This window comes from Marmota marmota, unplaced genomic scaffold (genome assembly GCF_001458135.2).
Source record: "Marmota marmota marmota unplaced genomic scaffold, marMar, whole genome shotgun sequence".
NCBI lineage: Eukaryota > Metazoa > Chordata > Mammalia > Rodentia > Sciuridae > Marmota > Marmota marmota.
The window spans coordinates 1,695,554-1,711,684 of NW_026000205.1; the positions used below are offsets into that span (position 1 = coordinate 1,695,554).

Below are 16,131 nucleotides of genomic sequence, written 5' to 3' on the forward strand. Positions count from 1 at the left end.
CAGGGGGGTGGGTCTCGGTCTCAAATCCCTCCGCCGTCCCACTGCGCACGCGCCGTTCGAGTAGCGTGTAAACCACACACTGGGATCGGACTCTGCCGCGGACACAGCGCACGCGCAAGGTCACTACCCTGCCTTCCGGAGCATTAAAGTTACTTGCCGCGAGCTGGGCAGGGGCCGCAATGCGCACGCGCGCTCCGCACCAAGCGCTGCCGCACCTTGAGTTCTGGGCTCCAAACCGTCTGTATCCGCGAGACTCTCCCGATGCTCCGCCCCGTTCTTCTAACACTTCCCGGATCTTTTGCGCATGTGCGTTGTGTCCTGTACTGTGCTATACCCCTCCGCCGCCTGGCAAAGAGTCCCTTCATGTATATCACGATTGCTGTGACGTCTGTTTAATTGGCAGAACTGTTCGTCTACCGCCAGGTGTGTGCTAGGTTCTGTGGGCTCTGTGGACACGCCACGTCATAAAGCAAAATCTTCCTTATTGAAGCTTACATTGTACTGGGGAAAACACTAAACGCATTTAAATTAAAAAATATAATTTCAGACAGTTGCCAGCATAACGAAGAAAAATAGTTAAGAGAATGGGTAGTGGGAGCGAGGCTATTTCAGAAAAAGGGATCAAGGAAAATTCTTCTGAAGAAGTAACAATTGAAAAAAGCCTGGATACAAGGAAAATCCGGGTGGGCTTAACAGCAAAGTGCAGATGCTCTGATTTGGGATCAGAGGGCCGTGATCATGCATTGCTGGTCATAAGAGAGCTTGCAGCCATGTGGGTCTGTAAATATTTAACTATTGTAATTTAAGTTTCTTGGATTACATTATCCCTTTAACTACAGAAATTATTGCAAAATTCAAATTACTAATTTCATGCCTTCAGAAATATGAAAGAAACCATAATATGAAAACTCATATGTGGTTGCATACCCATGTTTATTGCAGCACAATTCACAATAGCTGAACTATGGAACCAGTCTAAGTGTCCATCAATGGATAAATGTATTTTTTTTAATGTGATACACACACACACACACACACACACACACACACAATGGAGTTTTATTCAGCCATAAAAAAAGTTATGAAATTAAGTCAATGCAAAAAAAAAAAAAAAAATGGGTGGGAACATTGTGAAGCATAATAGGCCAAACTCAGAAGGTCAAGGTTGTGTGTTTTCTCTCATATGTGGAATTAGGAAAAGGATTTTACGAATATTGAAGGGCAATCAGTAGAGGAAAGGGACTGGGGGGAAGGAGGAGGGGTAGGAAAGGGGAAATACTGGGGAATGGTTTTGGCCAAACTGTGTTGTTATGTCTTGTGCACGTATGAATATATAATAATGAATCCCACCATTATGTAAAGTTATAATGCACTGATAATAAAATGTAGCAAGGGCTGTGGATGTGGCTCAAGCGGTAGCGCGCTCGCCTGGCATGTGTGTGGCCCGGGTTGGATCCTCAGCACTACAAACAAGGATGTTGTGTCCGCCTAAAACTAAAAAAAAATAAATAAATATTTTTTAAAAAATTCTCTCTCTCACTCTCTTTAAAAAAATAAAAATAAAAAAAAGTGGGAAAAATTAAGTATTTTGAAAAAAGCCCATAAGATGCATTAAAACATATTTTGACAGATTTTGCTTGTGTGTGTATATGTGAACTCTATTATTTTTGCAGCTTTCTCAGAAGTCCAAAGTTTTTTCAACGTTTAATGAAAATAAACAAAGTAATCCTGTCTTAATATTTTTTTCCTATACCATTTGTAAGTAGATTCCAGAGGCATTTCACACACCCAAGCATTTAGCATATGTTTCCTAAAAATGAGTACTTTCTCCTACATAACCTCAAAGTTTTCTCTGCTAAGAAAATTTACCAGACCTTATTCAGATATCCCAACTGACTCCAGAATATCTTGTTTTAATCAGGATCCAGTCGGAGGCCACACAGCTGCACATAATCAAGAGTTTGAGGTAAGCCTAGGCAACAGTTAGACCCAGCCTCAAAAGGAAAAAGCAAAAAATAAAAGTTCACACATTGCATTGGTTGTCCTGTCTCTTTAATATAAAGTAGAATAGACACATACTTTTCTTTATGACTTTTTCCCCCTGAAGTCCAGACCAGTTTCCTGCTGAATGTCCCACATTCTGGATTTGTCTGATTGTTTCCTCCTGGCATTTCAGTTTGTTCCACTATTCCTGTTTTCCCTATAAAACGCAAACTGAGGCTGGAGACTTGAACAGATTGAAGTTAGGTATTTTGGGCAAGAACCTGTTGCTAATGATACTCCGGATTCAAGTTGTGTCATGTTTGGAGATGCATAATTCAAATGATTCCACTGTTACGATGCTGAGTTTGGTCACCTGGTCAAAGGGTCACCTGGTCAAGGAGCCACCTGCCTAATGTCTCCTTGTAAAAGGTACATTTTCCCCTTGGTAGTCTGAGCAGTGAGACTTTGACTTGTGAAAATATTTTGTTACCAAATTATCTCTCATCTAAGGATTGTAGCAGCCATTGCTGGTTATTGCCTGAATCATGCAGTATGTGGGGGAGGATCACATCTTATTTGCAATGAAAGAAAGGGTTTTGGCCAAAGGAAGGATATAACATAATTCACACTTTAGAAGATCACTTTAATGATTTGACTTTTATTATTTTAGTAGTAGTAGTAGTAGTACCAGGGACTGACCCCAGGGGTGTTTAACCATTGAGCCACATCCCCAGCCCTTTTTATTTTTTATTTTGAGACAGGGTCTCAGTAAATTGCTTGGGGCCTCGCTAAGTTGCTGAGGCTGACTTTAAACTTGTGATCCTCCTGCCTCAGCCTCTGGAGTCCCTGGGATTACAGGCATGCACCACCATGCCAGGCTTCAATGGATTTATTTTTTTAAAAAAATACATCCAGGCACATCAGCACATACCTGTAATCCCAACGACTACGGAGGCCGAAACAGGGGGACTGCAAGTTCAAAGGCAGCCTTTTCTCAATTTAGGGAGGCTCTCTACGAAATTAGACCGTGTGTCAAAATAAAAACAGCTGGGGATGTGACTCAGTGATAGAGTCCCTGGGTTCAATTCCCAGTATTGATTTAAAAAAAAAAAAAAAGATATTAGCAGTGGGTGGGAAGAAGTGATCAAATTAGCTATATACTTTGAAGGTCCCAGGGGGCTCCTTATTCTGTGTCTGTAGGGATGGGATTAAAGTGTATAGAAAAGACAGGGCTGTCCCATCAATATGTATAACTGTAATGCACCATTAAAAATGTGGAAAAAAATCAAAAGGATGGACCAGAAGTGTGGCACAGTGGCAGGGTGCTTGCCTGCATGTGCCCTGGGTTGGATCCCAAGTGCTTCTCCTGCCTAAGAAAGGGGAAATTAAAAATCTAGAGGAGGGCTGGGACTGTGGCTCAGCGGTAGCTCACTTGCCTGGCATGTGTGAGGCACTGGGTTTGATTCTCAGCACCACATATAAATAAATTTTAAAAATAAATAAAGATCTATCTATCAACAACTAAGAAAAAAAAATTTTTAAATCTCCTAGAGGAGGACTGGGGTTGTGGCTCAGAAGTACAGTGCTTGTCTAACATGCATGAGGCACTGTGTTCGGTTCTCAGCACCACATAAAATAAAAAATAAAGATATTGTGTCCACCTATAACTAAAAAATAAATATCTAAAAAAAAATCTCCTAGAGGAGATTAAGGAGGCACTGAAACACAACGTAGGATTCTGGGTTGAATTCTGAATCAGAAAAACTAAAGTACATGGTTTAGTTAAAACACATTAATCTTGGCTCAAATAATTGTATGATGGTTGAAAGTAATGGAAACTGGGTGAAGGGTACTCTGCACTTTTCTTGCTGTAAGTCCACTGTAAGACTTATAACTATTTCAAAGTAACAGATTTAAAGAAAATTTTTAAAAGAAGCTCATCTTCCCTTAATAGTAATAACCCTTACTCCTAGATTTGTCCACTGAGCAACTGGGTGATTGATGATGGAGCCATTCGTTTAGAGAGGGAAGACTTGGAGAAGAGTGGGATTAGGGATTGGAAAGGGTTCTGGGTTTAGATATGTTAAAGACAACTGTTAAATACATAAATGTGGAGTTGAAAACTGGAATATTTGAGTCTGGGGATCACAGAAGAGTATGGAGCAGGAAACCTAAATTTTGGAGTCTTTGGGATACAGATGGTATTTGAAGCCATGGGACTGAATAAAGTCACATAGGAGATGAGAGAAGATGAAGGGAGGGGTCCACAGGCTGAACCCTCCAACATTTAGGGTTTACCTACAGCGGGAAGAACCAGCAAAGGACATTGATGGTGAATTTGAAGGCGGAAAGGCAGGAGAGTAGGTCTAGAAAGGCAAGGAAGGACAGTCCCCCAGGAAGGAGGCAGCGCTCAGTGTCTATGCTGCTGAGACATGCTCTAAGGACCGGGCTGGGATGTAGCTCAGTGGTAGAGCACTGGCCTAGCATGCATGAGGTCCCCGGAGTCACACACCACGCACATACTCACAATCAGACAAATACAAACTGAGGGATGGTCTACAAAATAACTGGTATTCTTTAAAAGTGTTGAGGTCATGGGCTGGGGACATAGCTCAATTGGTGGAGTGCTTACCTTGCATGCACAAGGCCCTGGGTTCAATCCCCAGCACCATACACACACACAGACACACACACACACAAGTATTGAGGTCATGAAAGTCAATAAAAAAGTAAACTACTACAGACTGCAGAAGACGAAGGAGACATGGCAACTAAGTGCAATCTTGGATTGGACCCTGGAATGAGGAGAGGACATGAATGGAAAAGATGGAAACCTGAGTGGAAACTGCCACTTGGAATAATGTCATACTAATGTGAATGTCTTAGTTTGAACAAATATAGCCTTTCAGCATAAGATGCTGTCATTAGGGGAAGCTGGATGAAGGATGACATGCAAGAACAACTACTTCAAAGTGAAAAGAAAAAAAGATGCTATTAAAACATGAGATGATATTGAGGAATGGGAGAGTCTGACTCTAATGGCTTCCCACTAGCTGCTGTAACCAATTACTACAAACTTAGAGGCTTAAAACAAAGTTTATTAGCATTCAGTTCTGGATGTCAGAAATCTAAAATGAATGTCCCTCCCACACAGATTCCTTCTAGGGGCTCCAGAGGAGAATCCAATTCTCTGCACCTGCATTCCTTGGCTGGTGGCGCTTCCACTATCTTCCAAACCAGCAGCCTGGCACCTTCTGATCTCTGCATCCCTCCTCACATCCCCTACGAATTAGACCTCCCTGCTTTTCTCATGAAGATTCCTAGCCATTTGGATAACCTGGGATCATTTCCCCAACTCAACAGCTTTAATTTAATTACATCTGGGGGAGATCGCAGGGATTGAATCCAGGGGTGCTTAACCACCAAGCCATATCCCCAATCCTTTTTTTATTTTCTGAGACAGGGTCTCAGTAAGTTTCTTAGGGCTTTGCTAAGTTGTCAAGTTTAGTTTTGAACTTGTGATTCTCCTGCTTTAGCCTCCTGAGCTGCTGGAATTACAGGTGTGTGCCACTGCACCCAGCTAAATTTCTTTAAAAATTTGAGGCATGGTCTCACTAAATTGTTAAGGCTGGCCTCATACTGTGATCCTCCTGCCTCAGCCTCCTGAGCACTGGGATTACAGGCATGTGCCACCGCGCCCAGCTTAATCATGACTTTAAAGTCTCTTCTCATAAGAAATAACATAGTCAAAGGTTCCAGGGACTAGGAAGTGGCCATCTTTGGGGACCATTATTCCCTTCCCATGCTGTAGACCCGAAAGAATTAGAAGTAATGACTAGAGCCGAAAGTGCAGCTGGAGCAGGAAGAGAGGATCCAGTGTGTCGGCAGGACATTGGTCTTAGACTTTGGGGGGACCAGATGATCCACTCAATTAATGAAAAGCAGGGGATCTGGCAGCATAGGCTGTCGGACCATGAAGCGTTCTGGCAACTTCAATGTTTTCAAGGATGGAGATGAAGAGGTGCTGAGTGCTGCAGGAGGTTTGCAGAGAACATAGCTGAGTAATAGTTATCTTGGAGGAGTAGAGAGTGCATGGATTAGGGACATGTAACATTACCAGGCTTGGGTTTGGGATCACAAATGCAGAGGGATAGGTATGTCACTTTGGTTCAGTCTCCCCCAGTGCCCCCCCAGAATGAGAATTCGCTAGGATGGGATTTGATCCACCGTGCCCTGGTAGGGGTCACAGGTCAGAGCTAAAGACAGATGGAAAGAAGTGCCTTTTTTCTTTTTTCATGACACTAGGGATGGAACCTAGGTCCTTGCACATGATAGGCAAGTGCTCTATCACTAGGACACATCCCCACCCCACATTCTTTAGAGCTGGGGTAGAGTTCAATGCTACAGTATGTCCCTAGCATGTGCAAGGACCTGGGTTCAATTCCCAGCAGCACAAAAAAATTTTGTTTTGTTTTGTTTTTTCTTTTGAAATAAAGAAAGATGCTCAGACAGTGTGGAGGGGAAAATAGTTGGAATAGGAACACCCAGAGGCCACATTCTGGATATCTATTACTGTGGTGGTTGTAGTATTTTCACCCCAAAAACTGCATGGCTGCAAACAATAAAGAACACTTATTTTACTCATAGGTCTGTTATCTGCGTAGGGCTTGATGGGGTGGGCTTATCGATAGTTCAGGAACATCAGCACCCTGGATGGGCCGAGAGACCTGCTTCCAGGTGCTGGCAGTGGGCCTTAAATTCCACCAGGGCCAAAGGCCAGTAGCCTATGTTCCTATTCATCTGGCCTGGACTACTATCCCAAGAAAGATTGAGATGGAAAGCTGTATTGCCTCTTATGGCCCAACCTCAGAAATCACATAATGTTCCTTCTTCAGTGGTCTGACACCAAAAACGGGACATGGAATCTACGTGATGGGGTGTGGCAAAGTTTCAGACAACCAAGTGGGACAAGAAATACAGGAGAAGCCCTTTTTTAAAAAAAAATTTTGGTACTAGGGATTGAACTCAGGGGCACTCGACCACTGAGCCACATCCCCAGCACTTGTTTTTGTATTTTATTTAGAGACAGGGTCTCCTGAGTTGTTTAGTGCCTTGCTGTTGCTGAGGGTGGCTTTGAACTCACAATCCTCCTGAGCCACTGGGATTACAGGTATGTGCCACCGCACCTGGCTGAGAAGCCCTTTTTGGAAATTACAATATAGTCCAGGCCAGGTTATTAAAGGATCATGTATATGAGGATACTGAAATGCTTAAGACAGTAATTTTGGAGTGATGGACAGGTAGGCAAAATCTAAAATTGTCCATGAATGAGCAGGAATGGACAGAAGGTAATGAAATGACTTCATCAAAGGATGAGATGGGACTGGGGATGTAGCTCAGTAGTAAAGCACTTGTCTAGCATGAGTGAGTTTCTGGGTTTCCGGGTTCCATTCATAGCACCACACCAAAAAAAAAAAAAAAAAAAAGAAAGAAAGAAAGAAAGAGATAGATGGGAACATGTATCCGTAGACAGCATCAGCTCCAAAAAAGTTGACGTTTTCAAAGTCAGGTAGAGTTGACTAAAAGCCACAAGAAGGAAGACATCTGCCTTACCTCCAGGCCCAGCAGCCAGAGGGAAGTGGGGTCTATGGGGAGGAGGGGGGTCATTTAGAGCAACAAGGTGAATGAGGTGCTGAGGGGTTACTGGAGATGCTGCTGTTGATAGTCCATGACTTTCTGTCCCTTCAAAGGTTTGGAAGTTGCAAAGGATGGGGGACTGATTAGATTAAGGGTGTACAAAGCTGGGTGAAAATGAAAGAGCCATGGGAAGAGTAGCCACTATGAATCACCAGGCCCCACCATGATGCCACCTTGACTCATGGAAGAGACCTGGGGCCACTGAAGGAGCTCTGGGTTGACTTATGAAAGGTTTCGTCCTGCAACCAACACAGAAACTCAGAGCTTAAAGACCCACAAAAGGAGGTCAGAGAATGGAAGAAAAAATAAAAACAAAGAAATAAGGGAGACAAATCAGACAGGTAGAGGCCAGCAGAGACCACAAAAGAGCCAAGCCAGCAACTGGAGAGCTACTGGAGTGGCTATGGCAGGAGGCCACTTGATCCCAGGAGTTCAAGGCCAGCCTGGCAATATAGAAAACCAAAAATAAACCATGAAAGAAATGCACACAAACACACAGAGGAGGAGGACAGACAACTAGAGAGGAGACATAGCTTTCCAGAAATAAACAAAAAGAATGCCTCAAAAATTGACAGGAGGGCTGGGTTTATGGCTCAGTGGTAGAGCACTTGCCTAGCACGTGTGAAGCACTGTGGGTTCGACATAAAAAATAAAAGTATTCTGTCCATCTACAACTTAAAAATAATTTAAAAAGCAAATTAACAGGAGCCAGGCATAGCAACGCATGCCTGTAATGCCAACAGCTCCAGAGGCTGAGGTGGAAGGATCCTAAGTTCAAGGCCAGGGTCAGCAACTCAGCGAGACCCTAAGAAACTTGGCTAGCTCTTGTCTCAAAATTTAAAAAAAAATTTAAAAAGGGCTGGGGATATGTATCAGTGGTACAACTTCCCTGGGTTCAATTTCTGGTAAGAAGAAAAAAAAAAAATCGGCAGTTACAACTCTTAGTGCGTCTCTCCATGCCCCCAGCAGAGGGCGCCCAGAACCCCCTTCCCAGTGGAGGTGGGGAACCGATGCCCACCACCAGCAACCTCCCCAAGCCCATCTGATGGGCTATTTTTACTCGGTGTCACCGGATACCGGTGACCGGAAGGCCATCTTCAGTCTGCCCTTCGGTTCCTGAGAGTGACCCTACAGCATCTCCCAGCCTCCTTTTGCACCATTCAGCACTACATACAGCTTAGGTCCCGCTGCATCTTAGAAAGTCTTACAGGGAAAACAAGTGGAGACCCCTGGGCAGACTCTGGCGAGGGGATGGGGCGAACATGTTCTGTGGTTTGCAGCTGCCAAAGGGGCCCCAGGACGGGGCAACCACCAGGACAGTTGCCACCAGGGCATCACCAAGGGTAAGGATCAGAGATTCAAGGAAATGACCCGAGTCCTCCTGAGGCACTACAACAGACACGCGCCGTTTAGGGATACAGGGAAAGGAAAAGACCTCAAAAAGAAAGGCGGAAACCCAGAGACACTCAGGGACAGAGACACGGAGGACTAAGAGAACCAGTGAGAAGAGAGCCAGAGAAAAAATAGAGACAAAGGAAGGCAAAACACAAACACGGACCTCTCGAGAAACAAGGATCAAAATAAAGTCAGAGATCCAGAAAGACAAGAGATCCCCAGAAAGAGGTCCTCAGGGGGACAGGTCTCAGAGATAACTGACTCGTAAAGAGATACTCAAAGATACATCCCCAACAGAGACCCAAAGCGACTGACACAAGTAGACCCAGAGACTTAGACAGAAAGACAGGAAGAGGGAGAGAGAAATATGCGACTCCAAGAGCGAAAAAGAGAAGAGAGAGAGGACACACACAGAGACTCGAGAGACGCAGAGCACAGCTCCCCAGCGAGAGGGAGACGGGGTGAAGAGAGGCCCAGGACACCGACAGCGGCGGAGAGAGCGGTGCAGCGGGGCTGGGGGAAGGCGGGCGCCCCGGGCAGCAGGGCCGCCGGGCTGCCCGTCCGCCCCGCACGGGGGTCCACGGCGACCCCGTCCCCCGCGCCCTTGGCGGGATGGCCGGGCTATTTTTGACGCCCGGACACCGGACACCGGGCTGGGGAGGCGGCGGCGGCGGCCGAGGCGGGCCGCGCCGGGCCGGGCATCGGGGCCACACGTCCGTCCGCGGGTCGCCGGGGCTACGCGCGCCATGGAGCCGCGGTGCCCGCCGCCGTGCGGCTGCTGCGAGCGGGTGGTGCTCAACGTGGCCGGGCTGCGCTTCGAGACGCGGGCGCGCACGCTGGGCCGCTTCCCGGACACGCTGCTGGGGGACCCGGTGCGCCGCAGCCGCTTCTACGACGGTGCGCGCCGCGAGTACTTCTTCGACCGACATCGGCCCAGCTTCGACGCCGTACTCTACTACTACCAGTCGGGTGGGCGGCTGCGGAGGCCGGCGCACGTGCCGCTCGACGTCTTCCTGGAGGAGGTGGCCTTCTACGGGCTGGGCGCGGCGGCGCTGGCGCGCCTGCGTGAGGACGAGGGCTGCCCAGTGCCGCCTGAGCGCCCTCTGCCCCGCCATGCCTTCGCGCGCCAGCTCTGGCTGCTCTTCGAGTTCCCCGAGAGCTCACAGGCCGCGCGCGTGCTGGCCGTCGTGTCTGTGCTTGTCATCCTCGTCTCTATCGTAGTCTTCTGCCTCGAGACGCTGCCCGATTTCCGCGATGACCGCTACGACCCAGGACTAGCTTCAGTGGCCGCAGCTGGCCCGGTGAGGGGCGGGGCCTGGCTGGAAGGGAGGCGGGGCTCAGAAGGACCTGACCAATCAGAAGGTGGGGCAAGGGGCTACGCGCAAGTACAGAGTCTGACCTGTACTCCCACTAAAGGCAGAATTGGAGGACCTGCCGTGTCAGACAGAAGGCCGGTTGCTGTAGTGAGAAACAGGCCAGCAGAGCACAGGGCTCTTGGAGCAGGGGCAAGTGGACAGGAACATGAAAAATCGGAGCTGTAGGATGGAATATGAAAAGCAGTGGGAATGATGGACTGGAGGGGTTCAAGCCAGGCCTGAAGAGAGAGAACGGGACTGAGGATAGAGGAGGAGGGATCAATCACAGAGAAAGTCAGGCTGAGGGTAGTGAGCAAAAAGTCGAACAGAGATCTTGAGCCCTTATTTTCTGGGCTAGGGTTGGGGAGGGCAAGGAAAGTCAGGGCACGAAGGGGCAGCGCACAGGGACCCTTCTCTGCTCTGGAAAATCAAAACTGGGAGGGAGGACTTTGGAAGGAAAGGGTTGCACCCTACTCAAGCATCGTGTCAGGAGTTGCCCTCGGTGACCCGGCAGAGACTACCTTTCCAGCCACCCATGGGTCAGGAGATCAGAAAATTAGCTCTCCATGGATGTTCCCTTGGGTCCTGGGAGGGAGTGTTGGGACAATCGGGTCACTTGGGGCCTTGGGAGAGTGACCACTGACCAATCTATAGAAAGTAATTGGATATTTATTCAATGAATAAGACCATTCCCATGTCCCAGCCCTGGCCTGTCCCTTCCTGAACCCTTTCTTTCCTGCAGTTCCCCGCTCGGCTGAATGGCTCCAGCCCCGTGCCAGGAACCACTTCCCGCTTGCCCTTCAACGACCCATTCTTTGTGGTGGAGACGCTGTGCATCTGTTGGTTCTCCTTTGAGCTGCTGGTACGCCTGGTGGCCTGCCCGAGCAAGGCAGTCTTCTTCAAGAACGTGATGAACCTCATCGATTTTGTGGCCATCCTGCCCTACTTTGTGGCACTGGGCACTGAGCTGGCCCGACAGCGGGGTGTGGGTCAACCAGCCATGTCACTGGCCATCCTGCGGGTCATCCGATTGGTGCGTGTCTTCCGCATCTTCAAGCTGTCCCGGCATTCAAAGGGCCTGCAGATCTTGGGCCAGACACTTCGGGCCTCCATGCGTGAGCTGGGCCTCCTCATCTTCTTCCTCTTCATCGGGGTGGTCCTCTTTTCCAGCGCAGTCTACTTTGCTGAAGTTGATCGAGTAGACTCCCATTTCACCAGCATCCCTGAGTCCTTCTGGTGGGCAGTGGTCACCATGACCACAGTTGGCTACGGTGACATGGCACCTGTCACTGTGGGTGGCAAGATAGTGGGTTCTCTGTGTGCCATCGCTGGTGTGCTGACCATTTCCTTGCCTGTACCAGTCATTGTCTCCAACTTCAGCTACTTTTACCACCGGGAGACAGAGGGTGAAGAGGCCGGGATGTATAGCCATGTGGACACACAGCCCTGTGGCACTCTAGAGGGCAAGGCCAATGGGGGCTTGATGGATGGAGAAGTGCCTGAGCTGCCACCTCCACTCTGGGCGCCCCCTGGGAAACACCTGGTCACTGAAGTGTGAGGGACAGTTGAGGTCTGCAGGACCTCACACCTCCTCCAAGGGAAGCAGGGAGGGTAGAGGGGGAAATAGTGGGAGGGGATTGGGTTTAGAAAGATCTAGGTTAAGAGGTAACAAGTGGGGAACGCTGAGTCTTGTTGGGTCTTGAGTTGTGTGGTTTGGTAGCTCCTGTGGGTCCTCAAATAGCCAAGAATGGCAACGGCTGGTGTTGGGCTGAGGGGGAACTCCGCTGGTTTGTACTGCATTGAGTAGTACACAGCTCATGGGGCCTTTTGGGGTAGTGTTGAGATAGGTTTTGTCATATTTGTATATTTTTTATACAAATACATATCATGCTGTGTGTTTCCTAGGTCCACGTTGGGTTGGGTTGGCTGTTGAGTCTGAGTAAGTCTTGTCCAACTGCGTTACACAGGATTTGTGAGCTCCCTAGAGTTGTGCTGGATCAAGTCAGGTAGTCCCCCATGGCACTGTGGAGGTCCATTGTGTGTTCCATGCATGGTGTTGTTGAGTTGTGTTGAGACATGTCGAGAATTGTGTGGCGTTGTATTTCTTCTAGGACCATGTTTTTTTAGGTTCTGTGAACTTGTGAGTCATGTAGAAATACACAGTCAAGTAATAGAATATGAGCTTTCTAGGTCACAGTGGGTTAAGTTGGGTTGGAACCTATGGCTGAGTTCATCTTTTAAGGGTTTTGTCAAGTTGTATCAATAAGGCTGGTTCAGTTGGGTCATAACACTGTTGGAGTCTCACAGGACCATGCTGAGTTTGGTCATTGTGTGAATTCTGTTGGATTGAGTTGGACTATATGTATGGGATCCACAGGGCAATGTTAGGTGGTTTTGCACTTAGTGGGAGCACCAGGACCTAAGGATAACAGCACTTGGCAAGAGTCATGTATCCAGGAGGAAGTGTGGTGTTGTGGATCTGGGCAATGGACTGAACCACTGGCCCAGCGTTACTCCCTGGAGGTGAGGGACTGGGTCTTGAATCCCTGGATTCAGGTGTTCATCAAAAGGGCCTCCAGGTGAACTAGGAAGATGGAGATGCTCTTTCCACTTACCCCACATAGAGTTCATCTTGCCCCAGCTCTGTCTGTCCTCCCTTGTGGTTTAGCATGGAGACATGGAAGTCAGAGCCATGAGGGAAGACAGACAGCGAGAAAGCTGTGTGTACTCTGTTCAGACATAATAAGGGAACAAAAAGGAGGGGAAGACAGACACCCAGAGAGATGGTGGGACAGAAAGAGAGAAAGAAGGAAAGAGAGACCCAGAGGAGGGAAACAGAGACCCATAGAGAGAAGACTCCTTAGGGGAATAGAGACCCAGAGGAAAGGGGACAGGGACCCAGAGAGAAGTACAGAGACCAATAATGGGGCATGGAGACCTGGAGGGGGGTGTCAGACACCCCAAGAGAGAAGGACAGACACTAGAAATGAAGACAGACCACACAGCATCTGAGAAAGAAAGCCCCTCCTTCCCTGCCCCCCCAAAAGGCAGAAAAACTGGTATTCTTGACCCTAAAGAGAGGCCCAGTCTCTGTTCTCAGAATCGTAAGAGATCATCCATCTTCCTGCAGCTCAGGAAGACTGTCTGACAGCTGGATGTCTCTGTGTTTTCCAGGAGAGGAACCCAAGGCTCAAAAGGGCAATAGCTTCCCAAGGTCACACAGCACACCAGGGTGGGGGTGCTTGTGGCTGGCTGCTGGGCTTCACATGTTCCCACAGTCCGTGGTGTTCAGGGACTTCCTGAGGCCAGTAGTCTCATGTCTTATAGATGAGGAAACTAAGGCTCAGAAGGTACGCTGTTACCCAAGGTAGCAAAGCCAAACATTTTCTAGAGTCAGAATGAAGGGCATTTAGAGGAGGAAGAGGAGGATGGTTACAATCGCTAACACATATAGGGCTTCCTATGTGCCAGGCATTGTTCAAGGTATTGTATTAATTTATTAAAACCTATCCAGTGGTTTACAGAGTGTTGCCGTTATTATTTTTAGCTCTTCATTAGCACCCCTTTTTTGAGTCAAATAAACTCTTCCTTCGAGGCACCAGAGGGAAATTGGTTTGAGGACCCACCTCCCTGTGAGCCCATCTAAGCAACTCAGAATATAGCAAAGAAATTCAGTTTGGAAACTCCAGATTTAATTAAACTACATTTTTTTGAATATTTTTTTAGTTGTAGTTGGACACAATACCTTTTACTTATTTATTTATTTTTATGTGGTGCTGAGGATTGAACCCAGCTCCTTGCATATTCTAGGCAAGCACTCTAGCGCTGAGCCACAGCCCCAGGCCCTAAACTAACTTTTTTATACAACAAGTGAGAAGATACAGATGGCAGGAAGAGTTTGATAATGGTTGAAAAAAATACCTTTAGGCAGTCATTCTTTTTGAAATGGATAAAAAGTTACATTCAGAGACAGAAATGGAGGCAGACTCCCCTCTTCACAGCAAAAGACAAAGCAGAGTATTGGGGTGCAGAACCCATCACAGAGACACTCAGGAGACCTGGAGAGAGGACCAATCCCAGCAGAAGAGAGAATTCCAAGGGCAAGAAAGAGGAGGGCAGAGGGCTGGGAAGAGTAAGAGACCAAGAGAGGAGAGAGAGACCCAGAGAAGGGCGGCAGGCTGTTTCCTGGTTCCTCCTCTTTGAACACTCATCCCTGTTACCCTTCAGGGCCTGGAAATTACACAGCGTCCTCTTCTCAGGGAGTGGATTGTGCCTGGATGGGGGGAGTGCGAAGAGGTCAGAGAGGTGACGGGAATGGTGACGTCATTCAGACTGGGAAGTGGCCCTTTCCCCACCTCCAGTAAACAACTGGAGCCGCCCTCTGTGTTGCCTTGGCTGCCATGGGACAGAGAGGGGAACACCCTAATCCGGGGACACCCTTCCTGCCACCTTGCCATGCTATATTTAGGCTGAGGGAGGGGTGCCTGATGACCCCCCCCAAGGCAGGTGTCGGCTTTCTTTCTAAAAATAGCTCAGAGGAGGGGAGCAGAGTCCCAGGATGGAGGTGTGGTAGGGTGCAGGCCCTGCCACCCATAGGGCCGTCCCAGGACTCTCTAGCTCCTATCTCATCTCTTAAGGGCTCTCTCCGAGGCCCTGTCCCTCCCCGGGTTCCCTCCCCTTCTGTTGGGATGTCTGCCCCTCTGTCTTCTCTGCCCAGGTCTTTGTTCCCCATCCCTCGCCCTAGGTCTTTGCCCGCCTCTTTCCCTTAGTTTCTGTCCTTTTCCCTCTATTTCTATGGCTTCTCCTCCCCTCTGCATCTGAATAATTTCAGTTTCTCTAGACAGGTCACCCTGTTCTTAAAACATTTTTGTCCCCGAGTCCTTTAATACCTTGAATTTTTCTTGTCTGAGCTCAGGACAAGACCCTCTCCCCAGTCCCCACCCAGGAAATTCCAGGAGACAGGACTCTGTAGGAGAGCCCCCCACATCCACTGTCTCTGAGGCGTCGGGCCTTATCGCTGCCCAAGCCCAGCTGGTTAATGTCTGGCGGGGAGCTCCTGGGAAAGTGGGGATGAGAGCAGAGGGTGGGAATCTGCCCCCAGATTGACATTGAATTGGCAAAAGACTGCATAGGATCTCAGGCCCATCTCCTGGGTGTGAGGGAGGAGGGCTGGGGCCTGGACCACTGGGTGTAAGAGAGGAGGGCTGGGGCCTGGACCTCTGGATCTGAGGGGGGGCCTGAAAGAGGAGGCCTGGACCCTGGATCCGAGGGAGGAGAACTGGGTCTAGACACACGAATCAGAGGGAGGAAGGCTGGGATCCAGGACCCTTGGTCTGAGGGAGGAGGGCTGGGGTTGGTACCCCGGGGTCTGGAGCGGGGGCGGGGGCCTGGTCTCCCGGGTCTGAGGGAGGAGGGGCTGGGCCCCGACTCCTGGGACCGCGGTGCGGGGGCTGCGCGAGCCAGGCCGGGCTTCCGAGGTCCCGGCACGCGCGTGCAAGGCGGGATCCCCCGCCCCTCCTCCGCCGTCGGGCGCCGCCCCGCCCCCGCCCCCGACCCAGGCCCTCCCGAGCGCGAGCCGCGCGGAGCCGGCGGGCCAGCGGGCGTCCCTGCAGCCAGCGAGCCGGAGGAGGAGCCGCCGCCGCGCCAGGGGCAGCCGGGGAGCAGAGGAGGGCGCCCCAGGTAAGAGCCTCGCGCCTCCTCC

At 49.0% G+C, this 16,131-nt stretch overlaps 1 protein-coding gene across 1 annotated transcript; it reads left to right on the forward strand.

Moving 5' to 3' along the window:
- Positions 1-9,588: 9,588 nt before the first annotated feature.
- On the forward strand, positions 9,589-11,996 carry Kcna7 (potassium voltage-gated channel subfamily A member 7). The gene is made up of 2 exons (XM_015496572.2): positions 9,589-10,376; positions 11,173-11,996. Exons 1-2 carry the CDS (start codon positions 9,822-9,824, stop codon positions 11,986-11,988), a joined length of 1,371 nt encoding a protein of 456 aa, XP_015352058.1. The 5' UTR covers positions 9,589-9,821; the 3' UTR covers positions 11,989-11,996.
- Positions 11,997-16,131: the final 4,135 nt, after the last annotated feature.

What these genes read in the sequence shown, in the direction of transcription:
- Kcna7 (XM_015496572.2), top strand. Translation starts at nt 9,822, where the DNA reads ATGGAGCCGCGGTGCCCGCCGCCGTGCGGCTGCTGCGAGCGGGTGGTG. An exon ending in CAGTGGCCGCAGCTGGCCCG is followed by an intron (nt 10,377 to 11,172) that starts GTGAGGGGCGGG and finishes TCTTTCCTGCAG; the next exon opens with TTCCCCGCTCGGCTGAATGG.